Source organism: Pteropus medius, unplaced genomic scaffold, assembly GCF_902729225.1.
Source record: "Pteropus medius unplaced genomic scaffold, Ma_sr-lr_union100, whole genome shotgun sequence".
Classification (NCBI taxonomy): domain Eukaryota; kingdom Metazoa; phylum Chordata; class Mammalia; order Chiroptera; family Pteropodidae; genus Pteropus; species Pteropus medius.
In genome coordinates, this window is record NW_024349798.1 from 5552193 (window position 1) to 5579620 (window position 27428).

Below are 27428 nucleotides of genomic sequence, written 5' to 3' on the forward strand. Positions count from 1 at the left end.
CCCGCCCTCAGAGTTGGACCTGCATGAGAGGCAGCACAACCTGGAGAAGAGCTGGGCCCAGACCAGGTTCATCCACAGCGACGTCAACCTCTTTGAGCCTCAGCATCTTCATCTATAAAAAGGGGACAAAACCATCACTGCTTTCCTCTTAGGTGTGTCTTAAGGATCAATAGATATAACATTATTCCACAGAAGAATCATTTAACATCTTAAAAATCCATCTATCCCGAAGAACAGTAACCCTCTGATATTTCTGTCACTCTCTTCCATTTGTATTCGTCAACTGTTGCTGGGTAACAAGCAGTCCCAAAACTAAATGCGTACAACAGTATGTATTTTTTCTCTTGCTCTCAGGCCTGCATGTTAGCTGGGAGAGCTCTGCTCCCTGGGACTCTTCTGGGGCCAAGCTAGAGGGGCTAGCTACTCAGGGCATGCTCTTCTAACGTGGTGGAAGGTAAAATGTTCCATAGAGGTAAACAGAAGTACACGATGCCTCCAGAGATCTAGGCTTGGAATTTGCACATTGCCATTTTTTACATTCTCTTGTCCTAGCAAACAGCAAGGGCCAAGCCCATCACCAATAGTAGTGAGCCAGGGGGTGCACTCCTCCTGTGCTGGGTCCCACACTACAGACACAGAAGGGGTACCAGGCAAAAGAAGAAGAAAGCCCGACACTTCTTGCATTTTTCAAAGTCAGTTCAGCAGGAAAATGGGCATTGATAGCAGACAACTTCCTTTGATCAGGGTGAGCTATTTTTACATTAACCCTGACAGTCTGTCACCCTCTTTGGTTAAACTAAACCTGCTCCAGATACAGGAAGGGGTAATGGCATGTCACAAAGAGCCTAAAATGAAAGGATAAAGAAAAAGTCCTCTAAGCACTGAGGCTAGGAACAAATGGCTTCAAAAGAAACCTGATGTGTGTAGGGCTAAGGCAAAAAAGGACTTTGCAGACATGATTAAGCATCTTGAGATGGGGAGATGATCCTGAATTATCCAGGAGGACCTTAAATTCAATAATCTATATCTCTAGGAGAGCGGGGCAGAGGGAGAATTGACACACAGGAGAGAAGGCCATGTCAAGATGGAGGCAAAGATTGGAGTGATGCAGCCACAAGCCAAGAACACCAGGAGCCTCCAGAAGCTGAAGAGGCAGGAAAGACCTTCCCCTAGAGTCTCCAGAGGGAATATGACACTGTAACACCTTGATTTCAGCTCATTGAAGTGGATTGTGGGCTCTGCCCTCTAAAACTGTTAAGAGAATAAATATGTTATTTTAAGCCACCAAGTTTATGGTGACTTGTTATAGCAGTCACAGGAAATGAATACAAATGGGGAAGTCAAGGATTCCAAAAAGAAGTGACTGGACCCAAGGCCTGTCATGGACGCTCAGCTGCTGTCTGTCTTGTAACTCAGTCACTTAGGTCACCTGTGCCTGTAACGCACAGGCTCTTGTTTGCCTCAAGAAGGCCCCTTACCACTGCCTTGCTGGTAGCTGAGGTGGGCCCTGCAGTCCCTACCCCTTCCTGGCACCCAGGCCCTGCAGCATCCAGTGCTGCAGCTCACATGTACACTGTAGAGAGCCCCAGCTTCTAGCCAAGTTGCCTGTAGCCCTCAACAGCTGATGGATTTAGAAACGGGTTGGGACTAGTGAGACCTGGTGTGGTCTTGAGCTACAGAGCAGCCGCCATGGGCTCCATTAGCAACATGCAACTTCTGGCCTTGGCCACTGGCTCCAAGGTCATCTCAAGTCCTGCATACAGGAGTATAGCCAGGGCCCTGCCCTGCAGCCCACACCTGCTCCCCATCCCTGGGAGAATGATGTTTGTGAAGGACACAGGAACCTTTGGCTCTGTTAGACTTTATGAAACCAAGTGCAGATGTTATCAGGTGTTCTTTTTACAGCAGCAAGAACCTGTGCCTGTTGAAATAAACACATGCCAACCATTCACCTGTGTGGGAAAGCCACACAGGCAGTGTCATTGTTCTGTGTCCTCTAGGTGATACCCTGGGAAAGGTCACAGCTGCCGAAACCTTTAAAACCCTAGCGGGGTCGAGCATTCTCTGTGCAGGATTCAGAGCTGCAGCAGCTCTGCATGAGCCTCTCAACCGTGTTCCTTAATGGACTTCCCTTTGTAAATTTTTTTTTTCTTAAAGCAGCAAAGGGAGAAAGTATTGAGGAACATCTACTCCTGACTCAGCAGAATCTCCATCTTTGCAGAAATTACATTTCAGGTGAGTGTGCCTGATGCCCCAAGACCTGAGTGATTGTGGCCAAGCTGGGTAAAGCCCTGGCCAGTCCTTACTGTGTAGAGCAGGGAGGGCAGCGAGCCACTGTCCCACTACCAGAGTGCCAGGGGCCTCCTTAGACTGGTAACCCTCACAGGGGCTTGTCTTCTGGCGGATGGAGGGGTGAGGAGACCCTGGGGTCCTTTTTTGGCACTAGTGTTTGGCTCTCTGGTTGCTGGTGAGAGGCCTGAGGCTTACCCTGGCTGCTCAGCACGGTCCAGACAAGTCACTCAGCATTGGGCTCTACCAGCTCCACCCTGGTGGACTCTGAGGAAAAATGGGGTACTGTCTCTGCTGCCCTAGACCCACATGCAGTGTCCCTCCTCCAGAATGAAGGGTGCTAGGCTGATGGGCTTGCTGCTCGCCATGACTGTTGTGCTGCATGTAGCTCTGTCCCTGAGAATAGCAGCCTTCAACATTCAGACTTTTGGGGAGACCAAGATGTCCAATGCCACCCTCTCCACCTACATTGTACAGGTAGGTCCAGGTCAGCTTGTACCCAAGGAACCCAGGGGCAGGGGTGCTCTATCAGGCCTTGGGAACACTGGATCAGCGCGGTCAGTCCTGAGGGCAATCAGACTCAGGCCTCTGCTCTTAGCTCCCCAGTCAGTCAGTCAGGGAGACAGGGCCCTTGGCACTGCTATGGCTAACAGCATCAGGCTACAGGCCAAACATTTAAAAGCACCCTGGACAATAGCAGCTCGGCTCCTGCAGGGACCCCTGGAGTAGGCAGGGCCTAGACATCCTGGTCTCCAACCAGCCCACTCCTGTTCAGCACTGCTGTGGCCCCTTCCCCAGATCCTGAATCGCTATGACATCGCCCTGGTCCAGGAGGTCAGAGACAGCCACCTGACAGCCGTGGGGAAGCTGCTGGACAGACTCAATCAGTGGGTGACAGTGGCAGGGTCCTGGGAAGGCACATGGGGAACGGTGACCATCCCTTCAGGGCACAGTGCTACTTCAGCTAGGCCCCAGGGACAATGATGTGGGTAGGAGCCTTGCTGTAGATGGCAGACTGTCCTAACTGGGACGTTTCCTCAATCCAGGGATGACCCCAACACCTATCACTACGTAGTCAGTGAGCCGCTGGGACGTAACAGCTACAAGGAGCGCTACCTCTTTGTGTTCAGGTAAAGCCCAGGCACCAAGACAAAGGGCCACCTCCTCCAAGGGCACCAACAGAAGGCCGGAGAGGTATCCAGAGAGCCCATAAGCCCCTCTTCCAGGGGTGGGGGCAGCAGTCTTAGGAGACAAAAACTGGAGGACAGAGAACAGGGTCTGAGTTGTGCCACTCACCCTCCTAGGTCCCTGCTATGTGATGCCTGAGCTTAGACTAGGCCCCTTGCCTGCAACAATGGGTCTAGTGAGATAAAGCAGTGCCCCCAGGCCCAGGCTAACCACCTTCTGGCCTGGCCGTCTGCAGACCTGACCAGGTGTCCGCGATGGACAGTTACCAGTATGATGATGGCTGTGAGCCCTGTGGGAATGACACCTTCAGCCGAGAGCCAGCCATTGTCAAGTTCTTCTCCCCATTCACCCGTGAGTGCTGGGCTGCAGAGGATCTTCTGCCCTAACAAGTCGGTCCCTGCTAACCCTTCCCAGGGGGACCACATAACCTGCTGCCTCCTTATGCCTAGTGCTTTGGTCTTATGTTGAAGTTACTTACGAAAACATCTACCTCTCGGAGACTGTCTGTGTCCTCCATCCAGCCCCAAACACATGACTGAGCTGGGCTGATGCACCCTCAGACCAAGCCTGCCCCTCAACACCTTAGTATGACTACCTTCTCCACAGAAATCAAGGAGTTTGCCATCGTCCCTCTGCATGCGGCCCCGTCAGATGCAGTGGCTGAGATTGACTCTCTCTATGATGTCTACCTGGATGTCCGGAAGAAGTGGGACATAGAGGTGAGCCCCGCCCCCAAAGCACTTTACAGCCCCAGCCCTTCCCCCCACCGTTTTGTCCCTTGGCCAACTGGCTGGTGTTTCCTGGTAGGACATCATGTTGATGGGTGACTTCAATGCTGGCTGCAGCTACGTGTCCCCTTCACACTGGTCGTCCATCCGCCTGCGCACAAGCCCCGCCTTTCAGTGGCTGATTCCTGACACTGCTGACACCACAGTTAAATCCACGCACTGCGCCTACGACAGGTTAGCAGGGTCCGTGCCCCCAGTGGGTTCTGCAGGCTCAGAGTAGGGATGAGGGCACCTCCATGAATGGCTGTGACTTCTGTCTAGGCCCAGCTTCAAAAATGGTTTCCAGAGCTTTTAAGGAGACACCCCTCCTGAGCTTCAGTCCACTTAGGAAGTAGAATAAAAAGTAGCAGTCCTTAATTTGGGGAAAAGCACATTTAGGGATAACATGATGCTAGTTTTTCTCCTCTGAACAATCTAGGTATACAGGTCAGCCGGTGGTGTAGTTTGGGCATACACAGACCTGAATCTGGCTGATTCAGGCTCCAGTCGGGGAAGGGAGGGTGGGCAGTGACACCAGGGGCTGCGCAGGCCAGACGGAAGCTGCGGGGATATGCTGGGATCTGAGGTTTAAGTGTGAGGAGCCAGTGGGCTCAAGAGAACCTTCTCATGTCTGGCACTACAGGATCGTGGTTTCTGGAACTCTGCTCCAACACGCCATTGTTCCCAACTCAGCTGTTCCCTTTGACTTCCAAGCTGCATATGGACTGAGTGACCAGACTGTATGTGACTATCCTTTAGACAGGCTGTAACTCTAATGGGGGCCTGGGAGATCTAGACTTCTAGCAATCACTGTTTTTGTTGACTTGAAAGAGCCACTTGTGTGTGGCCCTGGGAACCTCTTCCCAGGCAGATATGAACAGAGAACAATGCGTGGGGCCAAGTCTTGGCCCTGAGGGAGTATTGCCGCATGAGCATCCCTGTGCTCACTGCTATGTTCCTCCACAGGCCCAAGCCATCAGTGACCATTATCCGGTAGAGGTGACACTGAAGAGAGCCTGATAGGAATGGGCCCTGGTGACCTGCACATGACGGCTGATCCTGTTGTCATATTCGGGTTCTAGGAATGGAGTTGGGCACAGGGCCATTGTCCCCTTCCCCACCCCCAGCTTGAGGAAGGGGATGGAAGGTAGGCTTTTTCTTAGCTTCTGTCCTAAGCATGGGATTGTGTCACCAGAATAACCTACCTTGTCATTCTGCACAAAAAGTCTTAACATTTAGATGAAGGAAATACCTTTTAATTTAATAAAGCTCAAAAGGGGGTGTTATTGGTGACAGTTATTTCTTCCCAGCTGGTCTCTGGCTCCTCTTGCCACAGCAGAGGCACAGGTTCCATTATCACTTCCCCTGGGGGCTCTCACAGCTGCTGTGCTGCAACCCTGGACCACAGGGCCCAGCCTCTTGCTGTTAGTGTCGCTCCAAGGCCTTGACAAGCAGGTTGTTCAGGCGGCCCACCATGGGCCGGGGGTCATCGACCAACCCTGCTGCGATCATGGCATTCTCATAGATCTGAAAGACAGGATGGTAATCTTGTTTACAGGAGGGCGGTCCAGTCCTAGTTCCAGCACTTGGACATTTTAATGCATTTAAAGGAAGAGAGCTGCTCCTTCTAAAAACAGGGTTTTAGAGGAAACTGAGCTGTCCCACCTCAAAGGAAGACGCAGGCTCACAGAATTGGCAGCCTGGGGCCTCTGTTCTCTTGCTCTCAGCCTATTTTCAGGAGACTCACCTGCTCCATGAGCAGCTGGGCCAGGTCAGCCTCGCTCTCTCTCAGCTGACTGAGCTTCTTGATCAGTATGTGCCTGCAACAGAAACCCCCAGAAGTTCTCTCAGAACTGTGCACCCAGCACAAGGGCCTCTAATTTCTGAGGTTTTGAGAATGATCAGAATATTCAAAAAAGTGTAATAGGACAGTCCAGTATAAAAAAAAGGCACATAAAAATTAGGAGACATGAATGATCACTGACAGATAAATATGATTACACACCCAGAAAACCCAAGTCCCAACAGTCAAGAATTTTGATATTAGAAAATGTAGTGAGTACCAAAACTAAACATATGAAAAGGCATATGCTGGTTCTTGGATAAGCAGACTGTAATTAACAGTGAAACTCTCTAAATTAATCCATACATTTAATATGATTCTTTTATACTAAAAATTTTTATACTTAAATAATCTAAATTCATAAATAAAACATAGAAGAAGAGATCTAGAAACTGGAAGAAGAAGTCTCAGATGTTAAAATATATCATAAAGCTCTAGTAATTAAATTGGTTAGTTCTAGAAAAGCCAACAACTCGGTGCAAAAAAGGAGATAACATATAAAGAGCCCCACACACAAGGGCATTTGAGAATTTCATTCATACCTGATTAAAGACAATATTCCACAAGAATGAAACAGGATAACTGGCAAGCCAACTAGAAAATAAAGTTGGATTCCCATCTGATTCCTCAGACCAAAGTAAATTGCATAGGTATCAAATTTAGAAGAAAATGGAAGAAAAGTTTTATAATCTCAGAAAGGGAAGGCTTTCTAAGCAAAATACAAACCCAGAAGTCAATAATATAACTGACTACGTAAAAATTGATTTTTTTTTCTGCATAGGAAAAACTATAACTATAGTGTCTGACCTTACTCATAAAAAAACATGGATATTTTAATTTTTCACATGAGAATGGAAAAAAGTGAGACATTTGATAAAACTGAAGGCATTGGGGAATCAGATTTGTCTAACTGCTAGAAGACAACTGAGGTCTATAAAAGTTAAACATGGACAGTACTCTGAGACTTAGCAATTCCCTTTCCTCGCAGCACTATTTATAATCAGAAACACTGCACAGCAAGTTACCACTTGTGTAACAGAAAGCCACAGATGAATCTGCATAAGCACACACTATCTCTGGAAAGATACATGAGAAACCTAATGAGGCTATATCGAGGACAAAAGTAGGAAGAACTTTCACTATTAACTTTGGTTCTTTTGGATTATAAGCCATGTGAACATATTGCTAATTTTAAAGACAAATAGCTTTTAAAAAATAAGTCTTTTTGGCAATAGAAATGAGCTCTTCCACACAGTTTATGAAACTACTTTTGTGCCAGAACTGGTTAAATCGAGTGAGCGTCCAGTCAGCATCAGCGTCCATCTTCGTCAGGGATTCAGCTGGAAGCTGCATTCCTGCCCAGAGAGGGAAGCACATCATGCAAACTGGTACAGGTCTTTTGGAAAGGTGTCTGACATACTGCATGACTAGCTACTAGCCAATTTAACATCTTTCATTCGAGAATTCCATGTCTAGTAACTTGGCTCAGAAAACGAAAAAGGTACCTCCCCTATTCCCCAGCAGTTTACAATAAATAAAATTTACAGTTATAAAGCAACATGGAAAAATAATTTTGATAAAGTAATAAATGAAAAAAAGACATGTACTATATATTGAAAAACAAAACCCACAAAATATGAGATAAAAGAACATATACCAAATTGACTACACTGATTGTGGCGGGTAAAGCCATGGGTTTTTTCTTCAACATTTTTGGTGAATTGTTTATGTAATTCCATTTTTAAAATTGCTGCATATAAAATCAACTTCCATAAAAATGCCTTCAACAGTTAGAAAATAAAATTACAAAATCTACAAGACATCAAAAACTATTAAAAAATGTATAAGAACTCTATAGAAAATGTTACCAAAAGACATTAACGTTACCAAAAGACCTAGTAAATATATATTACATTCACAGATGGAAAGAACTGATATAAAGCTACCAAGTCTTCTGAAATTTATTTAAACACAAGTGAGGACCTAGAGTAGCCAAGACATCCTTGAAGGAATATAAGAGAACTCGCTTACTGAATACGGAAACTGTGAGAAAGATGAATGTTAACAGCACAGTTACCCAGAAAGACTGACGTGTACAGACGCCTGACGCTTGACAGAAAAGGCAACGTGGATCGGTGGGTAGGAAGCAGAACAAATTCATAACTCTGGTGACAGATTTCTTAAGACTCAAAAAAGCACCTATATTTAAATTAAAAACTTCTCATCAAAAGATATCTTAAGGCAGATGAAAAAACAGAGGGAAGAGAAATTTGCAACTGATAAAGTATACATAAGAGCTACAAGTCGATTTTTAAAAAAGAATCCAACAAGAAAAAAGAAAATTTTATAAGACATGTCATGAGAAAGCCAAGGCCTTAGGTAAACGGAGGGACCTACAGGTTCTCATGCTCTGCTTGGGGGAGCTGGTGCCAGTACTCTGGAAGCAGCTGGGCATGGCCTAGCCCAGCTAAGGACACAGCAGTTTCACGCCTGGGTGCACAACCCAAGAAACTCACACATGCACCACCATGTGCATCAGACATGGAGACAGGAATGTTCAGAGCAACTTGTTCTCAATAGCCCCAAACAAACTACTGGAATGACCATCTAATTAGAATAAATAATTGTGCTGAGGCAGATTCAACCCATGAATATTACTCAGCTGTGAAAACAAACTACAGCCACCCTCCATGGGGACAGTGTCTCACGCACTGAATGAAGAAAGTAAGACTTCACATAAACAGGCAAAACTGTATTTAGGAATAAACAAACATGGTAAAACCATAAAGCAAAGCAAGGAAATGATTATCACAAAAGTAAGGACTGTGATTACCTGAGAGGGGCAGAATTCTAGTAGAAAGAAAATGGGGAACATATGAAGACCAGCAAGGTTCAAAGTTGAATTGAATAGTTTAATTACTGTCCTTATAAATATTGATAAGTTTTATGTACTTTTCCTATGTGTTAAAAATAAACACACACACGTGATTTTAAAGGATTAGCTGGCAGGTCAAACCAGCACGCCTGTTCTCTGGGCATCAGCTGGCAGCCTTACCTGGGGTTGATCTCCAATGTGGGCTGCAAGAGCTGAGCACGCTCCTCCTGTGTCTTGGCCAGCTGCTGCATGCGCAGGAAGTGCCGGGCAGCCCCCATCTCCAGCACAGTGATCATGGCAGGGTGGGTATCCAGTCGAAGAGTCATCTGTAAGCAAGGCCGGGGACCCTGGGATGAGGGACCCTGAGCCAGCAGTCTTGACCAGGTGTGAAGCTTCCCCAGATGACAATGCCGAAGAACACAGGTCTCCAGGGACGAACTCTCACAGACTCCAATGCCCGCCCCTACCTCCCAAATCACCCACTAACAAGAAGGGAGCCTGAACTGCTGCCCCAAACTAAGTTCTTAGAACAACATCCTGTTTGGGGACTCCCTCTTCTGTCCCCAAAAGCCACCAGTTTCTAATGTGTCAGTTACTGTCCAAGGACCATCTTGCCTGGTGGTAACCTGTACCTCTCTTCTTCCGGCCACTGCCAAGTCCTACAGTGACTAAGACTCCCTAGGCCTAGACGCTCCACTTTCCCAGGTCTGTCTGCAGTCCCTTCCCGCAATCCCATCCTTCTTGCAGATCTCACCGTCTGGCTCCCTCTGGCCTGATTTAATCAAATACACTTTTTTCTTAGTGAGCGTCACAACCCCCACTCCCTGGTCAAGCCACCTTCCCCTCCACCCACCCCATAGGCTTCGGGCCTCCTCACTTGTGCCAGAGACTCTACTGGGCCTGCTGGGCCCATGGCATGCCCTGGCAGCTTGGTACCGAGAACCTGAGCTCCAACAAATCCCAGCTCCATGATGTCCTAGTTATGTGACCTGGGGATGCACTCTGCCTTTCCTTCATAGGATGAAGATAATTCTACCTCCCTCATTAGTCACCTGAGGCTTAAATTGAGTCCCCATCATAATGACATAATGGACACAGTGAACAGCTACATAGTGAAACCCTGGCTACACACTTGGCTCTCGATGCTTCCTGCCGAGAGCCCTTCCCCTTTCAGCCTGTGCCCTGCTGCTACCTGACACGTAGCCACCTGAGTCCACCCGCCTCTGCTCTTGGCCATCCCTACCCTGCATACCTGCCTGTCCCTTGGGGCCACTCCTGGACTGTCCCTGAACCACTGACCTTGCACTGGACATCTGTTCTCTGGTGACTGTCTTCCTCTTGTAGCTGAGAGCTGGACCGGTTTGGTTCCTAGCTCTCTAAAGCCCCTTCCCCCACTAAAACTCCAGCTAGACCATAAGCTCTCTAAGGGTTGGGGGATCCCCTTGTATCCTTGGCCATTGCAGCTCCCCTGGGGCCTGGAAAGGACAACTCTAGGGTGGCCAGGTGGGGACCCCTCTTTCTATCTGCCCACCAGACCCTTGGCCGTTTACTTTTCACTTTCTCAGTTCTCACTGCTCTCTAAAGTGGAGGAAATGACCCAGCTGAGCCTGCCTGTCCTGGTGAGCCAGCAACACCCCTGGGTGCCTGTAGCTACACACATGTAAGTGTGCACTCAGAAGCAGCAGCGACAAGCCTGGTAACCCCCACATATCACAGCTTCGACTGTTACTGGGTGAACTCTCAGCAGGCCAGCAACTCAAAGCCAGCCATGTAGTCAGTGGAACCATGGGGGCCGGGTGGCAGGCTGTCTCCAGAAAGCCTCACCTTCACGTTAGTGACACGAGACCCCAGCACATTTCTCATCCAGGCCATCAGGTCCTCTGTCTCCTTCTCTGACAGGCGGTCATCAGCTTGAGAAGAGAAGTCAGTGAGGTCAGAGGCCGTTCTCTACAACTCCCACCTCATTCCCACTGGGGGCCCGAAATGTCCCAATGCCAAGTTTCTAGTGGGCTCATCCCCACCCCCAACCCCGGTCACTGGCACAAAGAAACCATGAAGGATGCTTTTCATGTAATATTCAGTAGGTTAAACTGGACCTCAAAAAGACACTTGGTTGCCCTGAGGCCCATACAGTTCTGTTAGAATCTAAAGACACTTGAAAATCCTTATAAACCCACACTGCGGGAAGGAAGAGGCCCTGCTGTATCAGTCCCTGGGCCTGTCCTAGCCTCACCTGCACCCCCAGGCCACCACCCACACATCTGTGCCCAGAAAGGAAAGAACTGACCTGGGGACCTGTCCTCAAACTTCTCCTCCTTGTAGTGATCGACGACGATGTCCGTTTCCACAGAGATCAGCTTTTTCTTATCAAACTCACGAAGGTGGAGCAAGGTCAGCTCATCAAACTGCTCATAGCAGAAGAGAACCTGCAAGGGCCCAAGGACAGATCCGTCAGGCCCAGAGACTTGCCCGTGACAAAGAGAGGGTTGCAGGAGTGAAGGCTGCAGGCTGGGCCCCGAGTCCTGGAAGAGCCACACCAGATGCTGGGGCTTCCTGGGCTTTGTAGATGAGGCAGTTTACCAGACGGTGCTGAGGGAGGTTCCGGTTATGTCTTAGTAGTAGAAATAGTGACTTCTACTTAAAAAGAAATCTCTGTTACCTCCTACAGAGATATAAATCAGATGGCAGACTTCAGCCCGGGCCTCTGTGTCCCTGGACGCTGACTCATGGCTCTCCCAGGTCCTGGGCACATTCAGCCACTTTCTACTAAGCGCAGAGAACCACCTCCGGGTGCTCAGACCATCTTGTCCTCTGACCTGGCTCTGGCAGCCTGTGGGGAATGAACCTGCCCCATCGCTCACCTACCTCCATGTTTTTCTGCTTCATGGCCTCATAGTAGGGCGAATGCTCAGCCAGGTGCCGGCTGGGGGCACACAGATAGTAGATGTTGCGGGTGCCGGCCTGCATGCGGCTGGCGTAGTCCATGAGACTGGTCAGTTGCCCAGCAGGCAGTGCCGAGGACTCATATCGCAGCAGCTTTGCAATATCCTCCTGTGGACAAAAGGCAGGTCACTGCTGGTTCCAGGTTATCGCTCCGAAAGCCTCCTAAACAGCTGGGCACTGACTCGGGAAGCCCGTGGCTAGAGGGAGAGGAGGCTCTGCTGGCCTCACTCCCTGCTGATGGGCCCAGCACGTTCTTCAGTCGGGGCAGCTCGTGAAGAGGCCTGGCCCACAGATGGCCTCTAGACTGACTCAGCCCTTGGTGGCCATGGTGGTGTGTCCAGCAGGCCCCACATCAAAGGTTCAGGGGACCCGAGAGAGCACCTTCCACCCCCGGTGGCCCAGGGCCTCACAGAGAGCTGCTTTCTAGGTAAGCTGTGCAAACCCTAGGAGTAGCCAGACTCTCCACGTGGCAGAGAATGCTCTGTGGAGAGAGTCCTCCCTCCGTCCCTAGTCATATTGGGCTCATGGACACAGTACGAAGTCCACATTTCCCAGCCTTCTTCCAACCAGGTGACTAGTCCTGGCCAAGTGGGTGCCAGTGGAGTGTGCAACTTGGAGAACAGGCCCTTACGGGAGGGACTTGTCCTCTTTCCTGTCAGCTGAAATGCAATGTGACTGCTGTCTCGATTCCTGGTAGGAGCTGCCTGATGAGGACAGAAGAGCGGCAACAAGCTGGACATCTGGATCCTGATGCCACCAGCCTGGATGTAACCTGAGACATCAACTCTGCTTTCTCTACACCACTGAATGATCAACAAACACGGCAAGCAGTTGGGACACAGGGACCTGGAGGGCACCCACAGGGCTAGGTCCAAATGAAACAGTAACATGATGGTGAAAGGTGAACAGAAGGTGAACAGAGGAGAAAAACAAGGATGTGGGACCCTACCTGGTGAGTCATGCTCTGATTCAGACGCTAAGCCTGTGCTCATGGACATGTTCTAGGCCCCCATTAACAAACACCAACACACTGCGTTAATATTTATAAAACGCTCAGACAAGCCTCTGGCATGTAGTGAACACCACTGAGGTGCTATTAACCAAAAATACGATAAATGTGTATCAGGGGAGAGTTTAAACTATAGGCTTGTGCCTGGAGCCAAGTGAATCTACCGGCCACCAGGAACTTGGAGGGCCCACAGAAGACGTAGCCTGGGAGCCTCAGCATGCCTGGTGCCCCAGACCCACCCTCCCCCATGGCCGAAAGAACTACCCCTGGGAACCCCAGATGTTTGGTCACCCTCCTTCCTTGCTGCTGTTCTAGAGCAAAAGATAAAATCCCAGCACTGGAACTGACTGCTCACTGAGGACGGGTGTCTTTTTTGGGGTGATAAAAATTTTCTGGAACTAGACAGGTGGTAGTTACACAATTCGTGAAAGGAGTACATGCCACCGAATCATTCACTTTAACAGGATGAATTTTATGATATGTGAATTATGTTGCAATTTTTAAATGGCCAAAAAATGTAATGCTGAACTGAACTCTGGCTCCAGTGAAAGGATTCCTACCAATTTCTTCCATGACAACTGTACCTGCTCTTCCCTGCCCTGGTGAATCAGTACCTGACCCTGTCCCTGCCTGTTGTGGTCTCTGGAGCCCCTTAACCCCTTGTGGGAAGAGACAGAGTGTATGCCTACTTCCTTCTAGCCTCGGGCAAGGGGAATGAAAGGAGATGAGACTCGTGATGCTCCTGAACACAATGCTAAGCCTACTGCAGTCACCAGCAGAAGTCCAGAGGCCACATGTTACTGACCTCCAAGCAGCAGTGGCTGGGGTGTCCAGCTATGCCATTATGTTCTGGGGTATGTAGGTTCCTGGCCGCCTCCAGCTCCCTCCACAGCCCAAGGCAGCACAGAGAGAGGCCCAGACACCCAGAACCTACCTTGACCTCCTGCTCAGCAGTGGTCACAATGCCCTCCCTCATGAATAAGCCATAATCTTCAAAAAACTTGGCATATTTCTCAGCATCTTTTTTACTCTGGTCAACGAAGAATTTTATTAGCCTCTGCTGCAGAACATCCCGGAGTTTCCTGCAGAACAGAAATGCATTTATCATGAACAAGCAACTTTTATGAAGTACTAATGGCCAGAAGGACGAATGTTCAGCTCCACTATAATCAAAGAAGTGAAAAAAACATACCATGTTGGCCAAACTAAAAGAGATGAAGCAAAAAGAAAAGCCAACCCTTGGCAAAAACTAGGTAGGAAGACACAAGCCCCCTAGAGGCAGGAGGTCAAACTGAAAAATCCCAGAAAAATCCCAATATAGATAAATTACAGTGTACTTATTGTACATATGTATGCAAAGACTATACTACTTTCTATATGTAATAGTTTTTCATAATTAGAATCAACACTGTATACACGATATGTACTACAACTTGGTTTTATGTTGGACATTGCTATATACAAAGACATTCTACAGATTGGGATTTTGTAGATCAGGGTGTTTACTACAGCATAAAATTATGAGCAACTTGGAATCCTTTCACAATGTATACACGTGTCAAATCACCATGATGCATACTTTAAACATCTTATAATTTTATGTCAATTAGACCTCCCATAAAGTTGAAATTTAAAAATGTTAGTAAACAATTATGTTCAATGTAAAAAGTCAAAATAAAAAAACCACCAAAACTTTTTTATAAAATTATAAGCAACTTTATTAGTGGGATTAGGAGTATTTTTACTTAATATTTTGCCTTTCCTTTATAAAAGTGAAATCATCATATATTTCTTTAATCCAGAATAGAGAAGCAATAATATTTAACATTTATTTAATCTTTTCCTCTTCCACTCCCATCCTGAATGACTCAGTCCTTCAGCCAGGATGGAATGGGACAAGGCAGCACCCACACCTGTGGCAGGGGAGCCACAGTGACTAGAACTAGGCGTAGAACCCCAGGAGGGAGTCCCCAAAGGGCCAGGGTATGGGGACCCTGACAGGGAGCATCTGGGCTGAGGATGGCAGGCAGCCTACTCTGTGGAGTCAGAGCCCAAGTGGGTGAGGGGGACACCCAAACTGGGGGAGGGCAGTAGTGGCAGCAGACAGGTTACATGGAGGGGGACTGGTCAAAGGTAACACAGGAAGGATAATGAGAGGCAGAATTCTCATCATCAAAGGGAACAAACAGGGAAGGGGCAAGACTAAGAAGTCCTGGTGGTACCAGGTAGCACTGGGTGAACTCGGTAGATACAAAAACAGGTATGGATGCAGATACATACAAACACACACACACACACGCACACGCACACGCACACGCACACACACTCTCATATTCCTCCACTCTATCCACTAAGAAGGCCTGGGAGAAGTGACACTCCAACAGCAATGGCATCCCCAAGTACCCAGATCTTGGTGGCTTAATACCACTCTCCATTCAAACAAACCCCAGCTCCTTGGAGGAATGAGTAATTCCAGGGCTGGGAAATGATGCATGAAAGCTCAAAACACAGGTGAGCCTGAAACATCTTGTGCCAGAAGTGAGGAATTACTCAAAGCATGAATGGCTCAGCAGATAGCCTGAGTGGGCTCCCGCTGGTTAAATCAGGGACAGTTTGAGAATCAAAATAAATAATGACAATAACCACTGAACAAAAGGAAATCAGTTCATACAAATTAGATATTAAAAAATAACACATAAATGAAGACCTTGAAAATTTGATGAAGCAACATGCTATTCACAAAGCTGCAAAATATCACCCCATGTGATGTACTAATTATAAAGGTGAAAAGAACATTCACAGAGAAGGCTGGCAGGTACCCCCTTAAATCAAGTGTTGACATGCAAATCACCAGTAAAGAACAACTCAAAGTCAGGCCCCACCTGATAGGACGCAGTCATTTCATGCTCTTCCTGCTCCTAACCCTGAAGGAGCATCAAACTACCCAAACTGAGGGACAATCTACAAAGTCAGTAGCCTGAAAGCTTCATGAAAGTCAGGGAAACGCTGTGGAACTCAGCCAGCCTGAAGGAGGCTAATGAGACAACTAAAAGCACCTGTGATTGGACTGAACCCTCTTACTCCAAAGAACAGGACAGCACAAGAGGTGGGACGTGAATCTGTCCAAGATGGTTGGTGGTCCTGCACCAGTCAGCTCCCTGACTGGAGGCTGTACTAGGGCTAGGGGGAGAATATCCTTATTTGTCAGAAATACACCCTAAGAAAAAAAATACTAAGATATTTGGGGACCATCAGGCAGACGACTTACTTCCAAAGGGTTCGGGGGGGAAAATATACTTTTATCATGTTTCCACCATTTTTATAAATTTATGATTCTTTCAAACATTTCAGTTAAAGCTGACTTTCCTGGTCAAGATGAATCTCACACTGACAATCTGACAATGAAAACCACAAGCAGCAACAAAATGGCCAGACATACCCTGCCTGCAGCCTTGGTGCCGGGGACAGAGCATGTGTCCGCAGTCAGAAAACATGAGTTCTCAGATACAGGTTCACGCACAGGCTGGCGAGACTTAACTAGTTTCCGCAGCCATGACACAGGACCTAGAGGTTCCCACCTTAGAGTGCTGTTTGAAAGCCCAGTAAAGTTCTGGGTGAGAATAAACACTAACAGTACCTACTGCTACCATCAGGAATGTGACATGAGAATTGCAGCCATGTCAGCCCACAGGGATTCCAAGAGCGGCTACTACAAAAGTGGGTCCGGTGCCTGACCCTTGCTTCCTTCATGCCGTCAGTGATCTTCCGGGACCAAGGTCAGAGGTAATCCTCGCTCTGTGGCTGCCCTGTGCCTTCTCTGCCCCAGAGACAGTATGCCTAGACTTCTCGCAACTGTGCCCACCTGGGGTTAGGTGGCAGAGACTGGCCAAGAGAAGTAACATCTCCCAGCACAGGCAATAATTTTCCTCAATGGGTCAGTCCTCAAGCCCTTTTTATAAAAACGTGAAGCAAAAGCACACATGACCTGCATGCATTCTCCAAGCACACGGGCAGCTCCTCTGGCATGGCCTCACTGCAGTTCCTTGCTTTGCTCTTGGCTGCTCTGAGCCTCCAGGGCCCTCTGGTGGCCAAGGTGAGCCAGTGAAGCCCTCGTCTCGGCAGGCACCCACACCCCTCAATCCCCTGGTGGCTTACCTGATTAGAGCGCTCTCCTGGAGGAGCTCTCGGCTGAGGTTCAGGGGTATGTCCTCACTGTCCACCACACCTTGGTGAGACACATGCCCATTAAGACCATACAGGTGCCTGAGGCTCTGGCCTACTCTTCCGCGGGGTCCTTGCCAGGCCTCCACATTCTCCCTCACAGCCCACAGGAGACTCAGCACTGCCCCAGCCCCTACAGGTCTTGACGTCCCAGAATCTATGCAGACAGCCTAGGTCAGGATGTGATCAGAAAAAAAGCAGGCAAGGCCAGAGCCTTTGCCAGGGAAGTTTCTAAGATTTCAAGACCAGTCTGACACCCTGAAAACCACTTCCTGGATTTTATGTTCAAAGTCATAAATATGTTGTGGGTATTTTGCACCTTTGTGTGCTATGAAAAATACAAAGATTTACATGCTGAGTTCTTTATTAAACTATAATCTCATTCAAATTCAAAGGAATTCATGTATAAATCTGAAACTCATGTAATATCTAAATAATTTAAACATGTTCATCCATCCCCCTCTCCCAAATCAACTAAGACTAGTTTCTGGAAGTGGGCAGCTTCCTAGGAGGGTTCCCTGACCCCATGCTCACTAAAGATGAGCTCTTTCTGAGGAGCATTTGAGAACTTGCTCCCCAACATATATCATCAGTTTGGTTCAAATAAACTCATAAAAATCCAAAAAAAAATAAAAATAAAAAAGCTCCTTCTAATTCAGGGAACCAGTCCTGTCCCTGGGCTACATTCAGGTCATGCACTGAGCACAGGCAACGGCCACATACCCCGAATGAAGCGCAGCCATTTGGGCAAGACATCTGTGGCCTTGGTCTGGATGAGGACTTTGCGGCTGTACAGCGAGATGCTGGAGCCCAGCTCCCGGCTCACATCAAACATGGATGGTTTCTGAGGATGAGAAAAGGGCAGTGTAAGCTGCCCCCTTGGGGGCAGAACCTACAAGATCATAAGGGAGCCCTGATGACAATGCCAAGAACCCCCCTCCCAACGCTGGCCCTGGACTGGGAGTTGTGGGATGGATCTATGGTGATCCAGAGGCAGGTATAGGCCAGGAGACCGTCCATGTCTGTCTGTTCAGAAGCCCAGAGCCTGAGAAGGACTCCTACATAAGGGCTCTCAGGGGGCCTTTTCTGGGCAGCTGCTGCCCTCTCCAACGTACACCCCTCTGGATATAAAAAAGGAAGACTTGATGTCCCCATGAACAAAACCAAACCTGCCAAGGGCCTGAGGTCAGCAAACTACAGCCCATGGGCCAAATCTGGCTCATCACCTGGTCTGTGTAGGCTAAAATGGTTTTCCCATTTTTAAATGGTGGAAAAACAAATAGTTCACAGTACGTGAAATATGAATTCCAGTGTCTACAGCTTTCTGGACTCCACTCGCTCCACTCGCTGGTTTAGACACAATCTACGGTGTTTTAATGCCACAGCGGCAGACCTCCCTGGCTAGGTGTGGCCTGCACAGCCCAAACCAGACACTACCTGGCCCTCCACAGACATGTCTGCCAATCCTTCCTCTAGACTAGTGCTTCGCAACTTGCAATTTGCACACATATCATGCTGGGATCTTGTTAAAGTGGAGACTCTGATTCAGGCCCTGGGGGGAGCCTGAGATTCTGCATTCCTAACAAGTCCCAGGAGATGCCAGTGCTGCTGGTCTGCAGAGCACACTCAGTAATGAGGGTGGAGAATAGCTCTCTCGAAAGCAGATACTAGGTGTGGGCGTTAAGAGGGCGCCAGGAGAGGCTGAGTCTAACCCAAGCAGGTCTCCCTGTTGCAGGCTTTGTTAGAACAAGGAAGTCTTGGGGGGAAATGGAAGATGGAGAGAGCACACTCATCTGAGCACCACAGAACCCCATCCCACTGCAGAGCTCAGGAACGCACTGCCAGGAGACAGAGAAAGCCCTCAGGCTGCTCCGAGGACCCTTCCTGCAGGTACCCAGCCAGCACCCTGTCTACAAAAGCCGAAGCCTGCACGGCCAAACGAACGTCTCCACTCCAACTGCAGGAAGCCATGTAAAATATTCTCTTGCTTTGAAACTCTGCTCACCGAAGTGTACTGCGATAGATGACTGGCTAAACAAACTGTAGTATATATATACAATGGAATATTACTCAGTCATAAGAGATGAAATACTGCCATTTGCGACAACATAGATGCACCTTGAAAAAAATCATGCTAAGCGAAATAAGCCAGATTGAAAAAGTTGAAAACCACATGATATCACTTATATGTGGGATATAAACCTAAAAGCAACAAATGAGCAGGACAAACAGAGACTCATGGACATGGACTATAGACTAATGGTTACCAGAGGACTGTAGAGTAGTGGTTACTAGTGGGGTGGGGGAAGAGGGAGGAGGTAGACGGGGTAAAGGGGGTCAAATATAGGGGAGTAGGGGGAGAGTGAAGTGGGTAAAGGGGATCAAACATAATGGTAGCCGAAGGAAACTGGACTTTGGGGATAAACACACAGTAGAATATACAGATGTCAAATGATAATGTACACCTGAAAATTATATAATTGATTAACCAATGTTACCCCCAATAAAATTAATTTAAAAAGAAAAACAACTCTGTGCTCACCGCCCTCACCCCCCAGAGGCATTGGTTTTTCTTTTACTCTGATGCTGCCAAGTTAATTTTTGTGATGTCTGTGCTGAACTGTTCCCATTCAGAGAAAGTGTCTCTGATGATGGAAAACACTATCACCATTGGGGATGCCTCGACTCAAGGAGGTGCAGCCAAGCCACTCACAGCCTCAGCACACTGGGGGTGGCTGGTCAGGCCTGTGCTCACCATTTCTGGCACATAGAAGATGCTGCGGATATTGAGAGGGGCATCTGTCTTGTAGTGCAGGGTGTAGCGGGGCTTGTCATAGGCCTGTGCAATGTAGCGGTAGAATTCCTCGTGCTGCCACTCACCCACGTCCTTAGGGTCCATCATCCAGACAGCCTGAAAATCGAGATTAATAGGGGATGTTATGTTTAAGACACATCCTCCAAACAACTGCATGGAGCTGAGCTGGTAGAGCTCATGGTGTCTGGGTGCTGGCGTGCAGAGGACCAGCTAGCCTTCTGGGACAAATCAGGACAGCGGCCTCAGGTACAAGCCTCTCCCTCTGCCTCCAACCAGCCCCCTCTGCTCCAGTGCTAGGGGAAGAGGTATCCCAGATTGGACGGGTAAGGGTGCCCACAAAGACAGACGCACAAAAGGCTCTGAGAACAAGGACACTCTCCCCAGTACAGTGTGTCCAGAGAGCCAGCCAGGAGGCAGGATCTGAACGTGCCCACACAACTTCATGAATACTAGCGATGAACGGGCAAGTGGATATAGAGAAGGGTCTAGCCACTTGATGGAGTATTATTCAGCAATAAAAAGGAATGCAGCACTGATAAGTGCTACACAGAGCTAAACCTTGAAAACACAGTGATAAGAGGCCAGACACCAAAGGCCACATCATGCTAGATTCCATTTATATGAAATGTCCAAAATCAGCAAATCCATAGAGACAGAAAGTAGATTGTGGTTGCCAAGAACTGGGTGAGGGGGACGGGGAAATGACTGCTAATGGGTACAGGGTTTCTTTTTGGAGTGATGAAAATGCTGTGAAATTAACCAGTGATTACTGCATGACTGAATACGCTAAAGACCACTGACCTGCACACTATAAAATGGTGAACTGTGCACTGTGTGCCTTACACCTGGTGCACAGAGATGGGGGGAGGGGGGGGACCCTGCTGTGCATCACAAATCTCACCTCTCCACAAAGACTACAGCGCTTTTGGATTTTGACAGCATCACCCAGTCCCATCTCAGCCCATCCAGATCTGAAACGTACCAATGGGCCTCCACAGCTGCCTGAGCCTGCAGGAAGCTGAAGGTCTTACCTGCAGGGTATTAATACGCTTTCCATTAAGGTACAAGGGGAAGCTGACGAAGTTACTGTACTTTGTCACCACATCTGGAAGAGACAAGAAAAACAGCGATGACTACAGGAAGCTTCTGGAGATGAAAGCTCTGAAAGCTGCTGCAGGGGTAACTCAGCAGGCTAGGGAGGACTCATCAGTGCCATGCCCATGTCACAAGTGAAAAGCCAGGGCACAGCAAGGACATGTCCTGCCGAGCTTACACTAGAACCAGATGTCTCAAGGCCCAGGCCATGATGAGACCATGCCACATTCTTGGTGACATAAATGTGGTTTTATGAACACTGAACCCTGGAAAGCGCTCAGCACCTTCAATAGGCATTTAGTAAGACACGGACAGAGCCCACCCCCACAGAGAAGCATGTGCCCTGGTTCTTGGTGCAGCCTGAGCTCAGGCTGGCCAGGTGGGCAGGCCAGCCACATCTGACAATGAAGGCAGGACGATGAAAGGACTGTGTAACCCCCAAGTGACTGAAGACAAAACACTGCCCAAAGGGCGGAAGAGAAAACAAATCTGACTTTGCCAGTCTGGAGGCTAAATCTCACCTCCTGGTTCTACATGAAACCAGCGGGGATTGTCCTTAGTGGGCCTGGGCAGCCAACCCCAGGAAGACCCCTCGCTCCCCCAGCTCTGCCTACGTCCTCCAAACACTCCCACCCAGACCGAATCTCCTAAAACACACAGTAGGAGGTGCCTCACTGACTTGGTGCTGCCAGTCACACGTCTCCAGAAGCCCAGGCTCCACGCACCTCGAACCCGGGCCTCGCTAGCGAACTCTTTGCAGTCTGACTTGAGGTGGATGATGATTTTGGTCCCAGTTCTAACTCCTGAGGCTTCAGCGATTTCGAACACCCCGGAGCTAAGACACATACAGAAGAGGGAAAGCCAGTTCCACACATCACTGTTGACAAAGCCTATATGGCAGGTTCAGTCACTCTTTCTTGGGATTTTCACAGGCAGAGCCCAACAGTTTGAAAGCCCACATAGAAAGAAAAGGCAAAGTGCCACTTTTTCTGAACCCTGCTTAGCCCCCCAGCCACCAACACTGTCAGGGACAGTGGCTGTTGAGGTGTGGGGTGCAGGGCTCTCCCACTCCCTCAGGACAGCCCCTGCCCATCAGGAGCTCCTCTTGGGCTTTATGTCAGGCTGGCGCCAGACACTGGGGGGAAAGGGGCAGAGCCCCGGAGACTGCCCCACCTCCTACATTAGCTCTGTGTGTTTCTGAGCCTCTGGCACAGGCCACATGACTCCTTAAGAGCAGAGAAACTGTTTCAGAAGTAAAAGATACCTCATTGATACCCCAGCCCAAGTTCACTCCAATAGGAGGCTCTGTCGGAAAAGTGGGGTTCAGAAAGGAAGTGGGAGTGGGGAGTAGCTGGCTTCCCAAAGTGTGAGGTTTGGGCTCCCTGTAAAAGGCTCAGGACAGCCCACTGGTGTTTTCTGAGAAGAGTCTAACTTTCCAAAAAAAAGTGGTAATGTTTCGGCTAAATCCCACTCTGCTGAGACTTGGCTGCAGTGGCCCCACGGTAGGGGGACACACCCTGTGTGTGACAGGGGAATTCACTTACCCATCTGAAAGCCACTGGTAACCAGGGCTGCCTGGGCTAGCTGAGCGGGAATAGACCTTGACTCTGTCAGCCACCATGAAAGCCGAATAGAAACCCACTCCAAACTGGCCAATGATCTTGCTGCTGGCCTCCGCCTGGTTCTGCAGCGCGTCCAGAAAGGCCTGCAGTGGCAAAGGCTGGTCAGAGGGAGGGCACCCCCTTCCCTGGAGAGAACTGCCATTTGTGACTCCCTGTGTTCCTCTAGCACGGGCTAAGCTGGCACTTAATCCTCAAGACAAGGACACAAAATACTTTCTCGTTCCATTTTACACAGAGAACAATGGCACAGAGCAGTAAAGTGATTTGTCCAAAGACCCCTAGCTGGGCAGCAGCAGGATGGGGCCTATATCTGACTCACAGGGCCTATAACTCTGCCTGCTGGCTGAAGTCCTGTGGGTCACACACCACGGGCAAGTGTGAGGAAGCGGCAGTGTGAGTGTGTGCATGCGTGCGTGCGTGCGTGCGTGCGTGCATCCTCTAAGCAGGAAGGAGCAGCTCGGCAGTTTCGTGGCTGGGGCGGCCTCTGAGGTTCAGCATGTGAAGGGTGGGGGTGCCTAAATATGTCTTTTGTGCTTCCAGATTCTAAGCTTCATGGGGAAATGGTACATACCAAGCACATGCTTTGTACGGTGTCACAAGGCACTTAACTATTATAACACGTTATCAAAGTTCCTAAGATTAAAAGTTAAGTAATGTGAACACATTCTTTGCTATGAATACTGTCCAACAGAACATTTTGCAACAACGGACATGTTCTATATGGTCCAGTATGGTAGCTGCCAACCTTGCTTGACTATTGAGAACTTGAACTGTGGCTCGTGCAACCGAGGAACTAAATTTTAAGTTGTATTTAATTAATTCAAATTCAAATAGTCACACTTTCCTTGATAAAAACACAACAAAAAATGTAATGCAGGGGGTAGTAACAGTATGGTAAAGAAGTTTTTTAGAAGTGGAAATTTCTGTGAATTGCTTTGGACCAACGATTAGACTATTTTCAAGCACTTGGCGCGAAGTGCCATTTTAGGCACCATGTAGGTCCACAAAAACAAAAAGCAATTATTTGGTCACCAAGGAGAGGCACAAAAATAGCCAAGGGCCACCAGCCTTAGTCTTGGGCCGGCACAGATGCTGCGGACACCCTGAGCACTGACACTTCCCCTCACAGGCTCCTCTCACCAGCAACCACCACCCCCGATGTCCACTATCTCCACAGAGGGGTTCTGAAGAATCATGCAGCCTGCAGACATCATGGGGTAAACTCTGCTGTCTGAGGGGAAGAAGGACTTATCTCTGCCAACCTTCTCTGCTTCAAGCCTACGCAACTCAAATAATTGCCAAGAAATGACTTGGAGAAAAGCTCAGGGGGCAGAATGGCATATTCCAGACTCAGACCGATGGGCTTTGAACCTAAGGTCAAGTTTTAGCTCTGGGCAAAGTATTTATTTCAGCCTTTTAATCTATAAAATAGCAGAAACTGCCTCAGAGGTCCCTGTGACAATACACTGAAATCATGTCCCATGGTGTTCCCACAGTGCCAACACAGAGCTCGCACCTGAGAATGTTCCTACTGAAGATGGCGTCCAGAGAGTGCTGTGACCTGTCTTCTCCACTGGGAGCTGCCTTTAAGGAAAGGGAGGAAGGGGCAGTGGGGGGCCTTACCTTTGACCCTGACCTGGCGATTGTTCCCAGGTTGGACACCAACTCTTCTTGTGTCATCCCAATGCCAGTGTCCTGAGAAGAGACACACTCTAAGTGCCAAAGTGCCAGCAGCTTGGGAGGTAGGACAAGGTGTACGAACAGCCCTGGGGCACAAGTGGCATTTGTCAGGCAGGGTCCAGAGAAGTAATGCCACATGGTTGTGAGAAAAGACTAATTCTAGCCACATCAGCTGGGCCTCACTAGAGAAAACCTCACTAGGAGATAGACATGTAGACCAAAGAGACAAAACCAATCCCAAAAGAGTACACTGGTCAAAAATCACTGACTTGTACATCTGAACTTGGTGAATTTTACTTTATGTAAATTATACATCAAGAAAGGCACACGCATACACAGACCAGAAAGAATGAATGAACAAGAGAGCACAAGAGACTCCCTATAGCAAATTCCTGAGCAGGTAAACCAGCGTACTTGGTGGAGGTGGGAAGCCTGAATGAAAAATGCCTGCTCAGAGCCCCACTGAGGTGTACCCTGCCACCCCCGCAGAGACGCACACTCCACAATTCTACCTATGACCCTGGGATAACAGGTCCTGAAGCAGCTGTCTCGGGAACATATGTCCCCCTCAGGGCCACTGCCTAATGAATCCCTTTTGCTTTTCTAACCTTAAAAATTTCAAAAGGTTACAACAGCAACCAAAAGTATTATTACTTCATCTAAAGCAAGGCTATTAACCCAAACTGCAGGCTAAGATTAAAAATAGTACCATGGAATATTTAATCATGGGGAAATATGCATTACAGAGAGAAAGTACAGTTAAAAATATGAAGAATACCTTAAAAATAATGTATAATTTAAAAACGTTTAGCTATGTAAATAAATGCAGATACCAAAAACCTAAATGAACAGATGCTAAAATGTTAACAGCAGTTATCTTTGAATGATGTAATTTTAAATTTCCTTCATTCCTTCTTACTTGTTTTCCAAATTATCTACATTGAATGTGTATCTTTATAGTATGTATTAAAACAAGAATTACTGTAACAGTGGAGATGGTCAGTGCATCACTTGGGGCCTAGAGACACTAGAAGCAGGTCCATCTTCTCTGTCCCAGCAGTGAAGAGGGGTGCTGGCCGCGGGCCCTGCCTAGTCACTGCCGTGACTAGCGCTAACACTAGCACAAGAGGCAGGGAGGCATGTTGCCTGTTAGAACAAAGGAAGAGGTACCTGAATCGTGATGGTGCCTTTCTCAGCATCAGTCTGCAAATGAATCTCCATTTCTGGCAATGTTTGGCCTTCAGACACCAGCTTGTGACGCAGTTTTTCCAAGGCGTCGCTAGCATTGGAAATCAGCTCCCGTATAAACACCTACAGGAATGGAAATAAGATGCCAACACTGCAGGATCTATTTGGTTAGCAACTGGTAAAAGTCAGGGAAGAAGAGCCACGAAATACTCAGTTTTTTAACCATAAAGACTTTCTACTTCCCTCAAAGGCACTTTCTCCAGGACAGAACACAAAATGTTTAAAGGCGATCATTTCTCTTTGACACAGCTTTATGTAGTAAATTCTAATTCTACTGTTCCTTCCTGAAAATCAAGCCTAAAGTTAGGTATCAATCTGTTCCGTTAACTCAAAATTTAAGAAGTGGAGAAACCACTTCTTTCCTAACTCTTACCCAGGGATGATGAAATATCCCCAGAACATCTCTTTCTTACACTCCGTAAAAAACAAAAGACTCTCTGGCTTCATTTGGTCTAGTGCGATTATCCAAAACCAGACCTAATGCTGAGGAGAAAAAAGGGCCACAGGCCCACTTACCTACCAGTGTCTGAAAAACACCTTTACCTCCAACAAAACTTCCACTCACAGTGAGACCAGCACACAGGTGAGGGGAGGAAGTGGGCTAATCTGACCCCCACAGGAACAGAAGCTGGCTATCATACGGATGTGAATATAACATTTAACAGCACAAGACGTGGAAATAATTCCTGAAAAGTCCCTTTTAACTTTGGAATTTGGTGTTTTACTCTTCTTCAAAATATTGCATTCTAGCAATAAAGAACACAAAAACAACAGCCCATTTGTTCCTTGCTTTTTCCATGGCCTGTCACTCCAAGACGGTCTTAATCTTCTCAGAAAGATCCTTGGTACCCCCTTCCTGCTCTACCCCATAGAGGGCAAGGGCATCTTCTTCCTCCAGACCAACAGCTCCACTAGACTGCAGACGGCTATGCCAGGTAACAAGACAGACAGGGCCTGAGAGCATAACTGACAACCACAGAAATTAATCTCGGAAGGGCTCCCACACCCTTCTGGGGACCTTTCAAATCAACATCGAAATTCATTAGTTCCCAGAAGCAATCTGGCCCAAAGCCTCATCTGGATATATTTATCCATGAAATCCAAACAGATTTTGGTAAAAATACTCTTGCTGGTGGTAGCCAAAATCAGGACCTGTCCAAATTTAATGCATTCTCGTAGCTAATGTATCATTTGGCATTTCCCCAGAACACGGAAAAACAGTTTTCCAAAGGAAACCTTGCTAGCACTGGGAGTGATCACAGGTACTGTACCTCTTTTTCTGAGTACAAGGAACGGGCGACAATGTCCAGAAGCTTCTTTGTCTCAGCCTGGAACTCATGTTTGGAAACAGAACCTAGTAATGAATCACAGACACAACTGATAAAGTTTAATTTCTATTTTCACAAAATATGCTATGTTACATTCAAAAGAGGTTTAAGGTAATAATTTTTAAACATTTTCCAAAGCAGTGAACAAAAAGAAACCAACTCTCTGGGGCTCTCAGACAGGAGGTCTCAGGAGCAAAACAAACCCAGCGGTTCCCCTCTCTCCCCACAGAAAGGGGCGAAGGGGAGTACAGCCCTCATCCGCCTCCCACCAGTGAGGTCTGCATGCCTGGGTTCTGGGCTACCTCAAGGGACTGCGGAGACCGGCAATTCCCAAAGTGTCCTGTCGTGAGAATCAGTCTGGCTCCACCAACCAGAACTTAAATTCTATTCTTCAAAACAGTGGTTTCCAAATTAATTACTTAGAAAGCAAAAGAACAAGAAAACCTCACTCTCTACTTAACCTAAACATCATAGATTCTGTTGTCTCATTTGAAAGCCAGAAATG

At 48.0% G+C, this 27428-nt stretch overlaps 2 protein-coding genes across 17 annotated transcripts in view; one reads left to right on the forward strand and one right to left on the reverse strand.

Moving 5' to 3' along the window:
- The window catches only part of DNASE1 (deoxyribonuclease 1), a 61930-nt gene extending 44167 nt beyond the window's left edge, over positions 1 to 17763 (forward strand). For 2 of the 13 annotated variants that reach the window (XM_039885175.1, XM_039885176.1), the window contains 9 exons: positions 2158 to 2235; positions 2619 to 2766; positions 3088 to 3176; positions 3336 to 3419; positions 3713 to 3828; positions 4084 to 4196; positions 4285 to 4439; positions 4888 to 4984; positions 12565 to 17763. In XM_039885175.1, the coding sequence (XP_039741109.1) occupies positions 2620 to 2766; positions 3088 to 3176; positions 3336 to 3419; positions 3713 to 3828; positions 4084 to 4196; positions 4285 to 4439; positions 4888 to 4984; positions 12565 to 12681 (918 nt within the window). In that variant the 5' untranslated portion in view covers positions 2158 to 2235; position 2619 and the 3' untranslated portion in view covers positions 12682 to 17763. Of the gene's footprint in view, positions 1 to 2157; positions 2236 to 2618; positions 2767 to 3087; positions 3177 to 3335; positions 3420 to 3712; positions 3829 to 4083; positions 4197 to 4284; positions 4440 to 4887; positions 4985 to 5210; positions 5526 to 12564 lie in introns of those variants that run through there. The other 11 variants (XM_039885174.1, XM_039885177.1, XR_005657824.1 and 8 more) reach the window with 10 other exon arrangements.
- The window catches only part of TRAP1 (TNF receptor associated protein 1), a 45712-nt gene continuing 23768 nt past the window's right edge, over positions 5485 to 27428 (reverse strand). For 3 of the 4 annotated variants that reach the window (XM_039885170.1, XM_039885167.1, XM_039885169.1), the window contains 16 exons: positions 26867 to 26949; positions 25518 to 25658; positions 24291 to 24362; positions 22590 to 22750; positions 21771 to 21880; positions 20982 to 21055; positions 19891 to 20046; positions 17859 to 17979; positions 17070 to 17139; positions 13849 to 13996; positions 11828 to 12013; positions 11250 to 11388; positions 10787 to 10872; positions 9143 to 9288; positions 5992 to 6064; positions 5485 to 5771 (listed from right to left, as the gene is read on the reverse strand). In XM_039885170.1, coding sequence (XP_039741104.1) covers positions 5670 to 5771; positions 5992 to 6064; positions 9143 to 9288; positions 10787 to 10872; positions 11250 to 11388; positions 11828 to 12013; positions 13849 to 13996; positions 17070 to 17139; positions 17859 to 17979; positions 19891 to 20046; positions 20982 to 21055; positions 21771 to 21880; positions 22590 to 22750; positions 24291 to 24362; positions 25518 to 25658; positions 26867 to 26949 — 1868 coding nt within the window. In that variant the 3' untranslated portion in view covers positions 5485 to 5669. The remainder of the gene's footprint in view (positions 5772 to 5991; positions 6065 to 9142; positions 9289 to 10786; positions 10873 to 11249; positions 11389 to 11827; positions 12014 to 13848; positions 13997 to 17069; positions 17140 to 17858; positions 17980 to 19890; positions 20047 to 20981; positions 21056 to 21770; positions 21881 to 22589; positions 22751 to 24290; positions 24363 to 25517; positions 25659 to 26866; positions 26950 to 27428) is intronic. The other variant, XM_039885168.1, reaches the window with a different exon arrangement.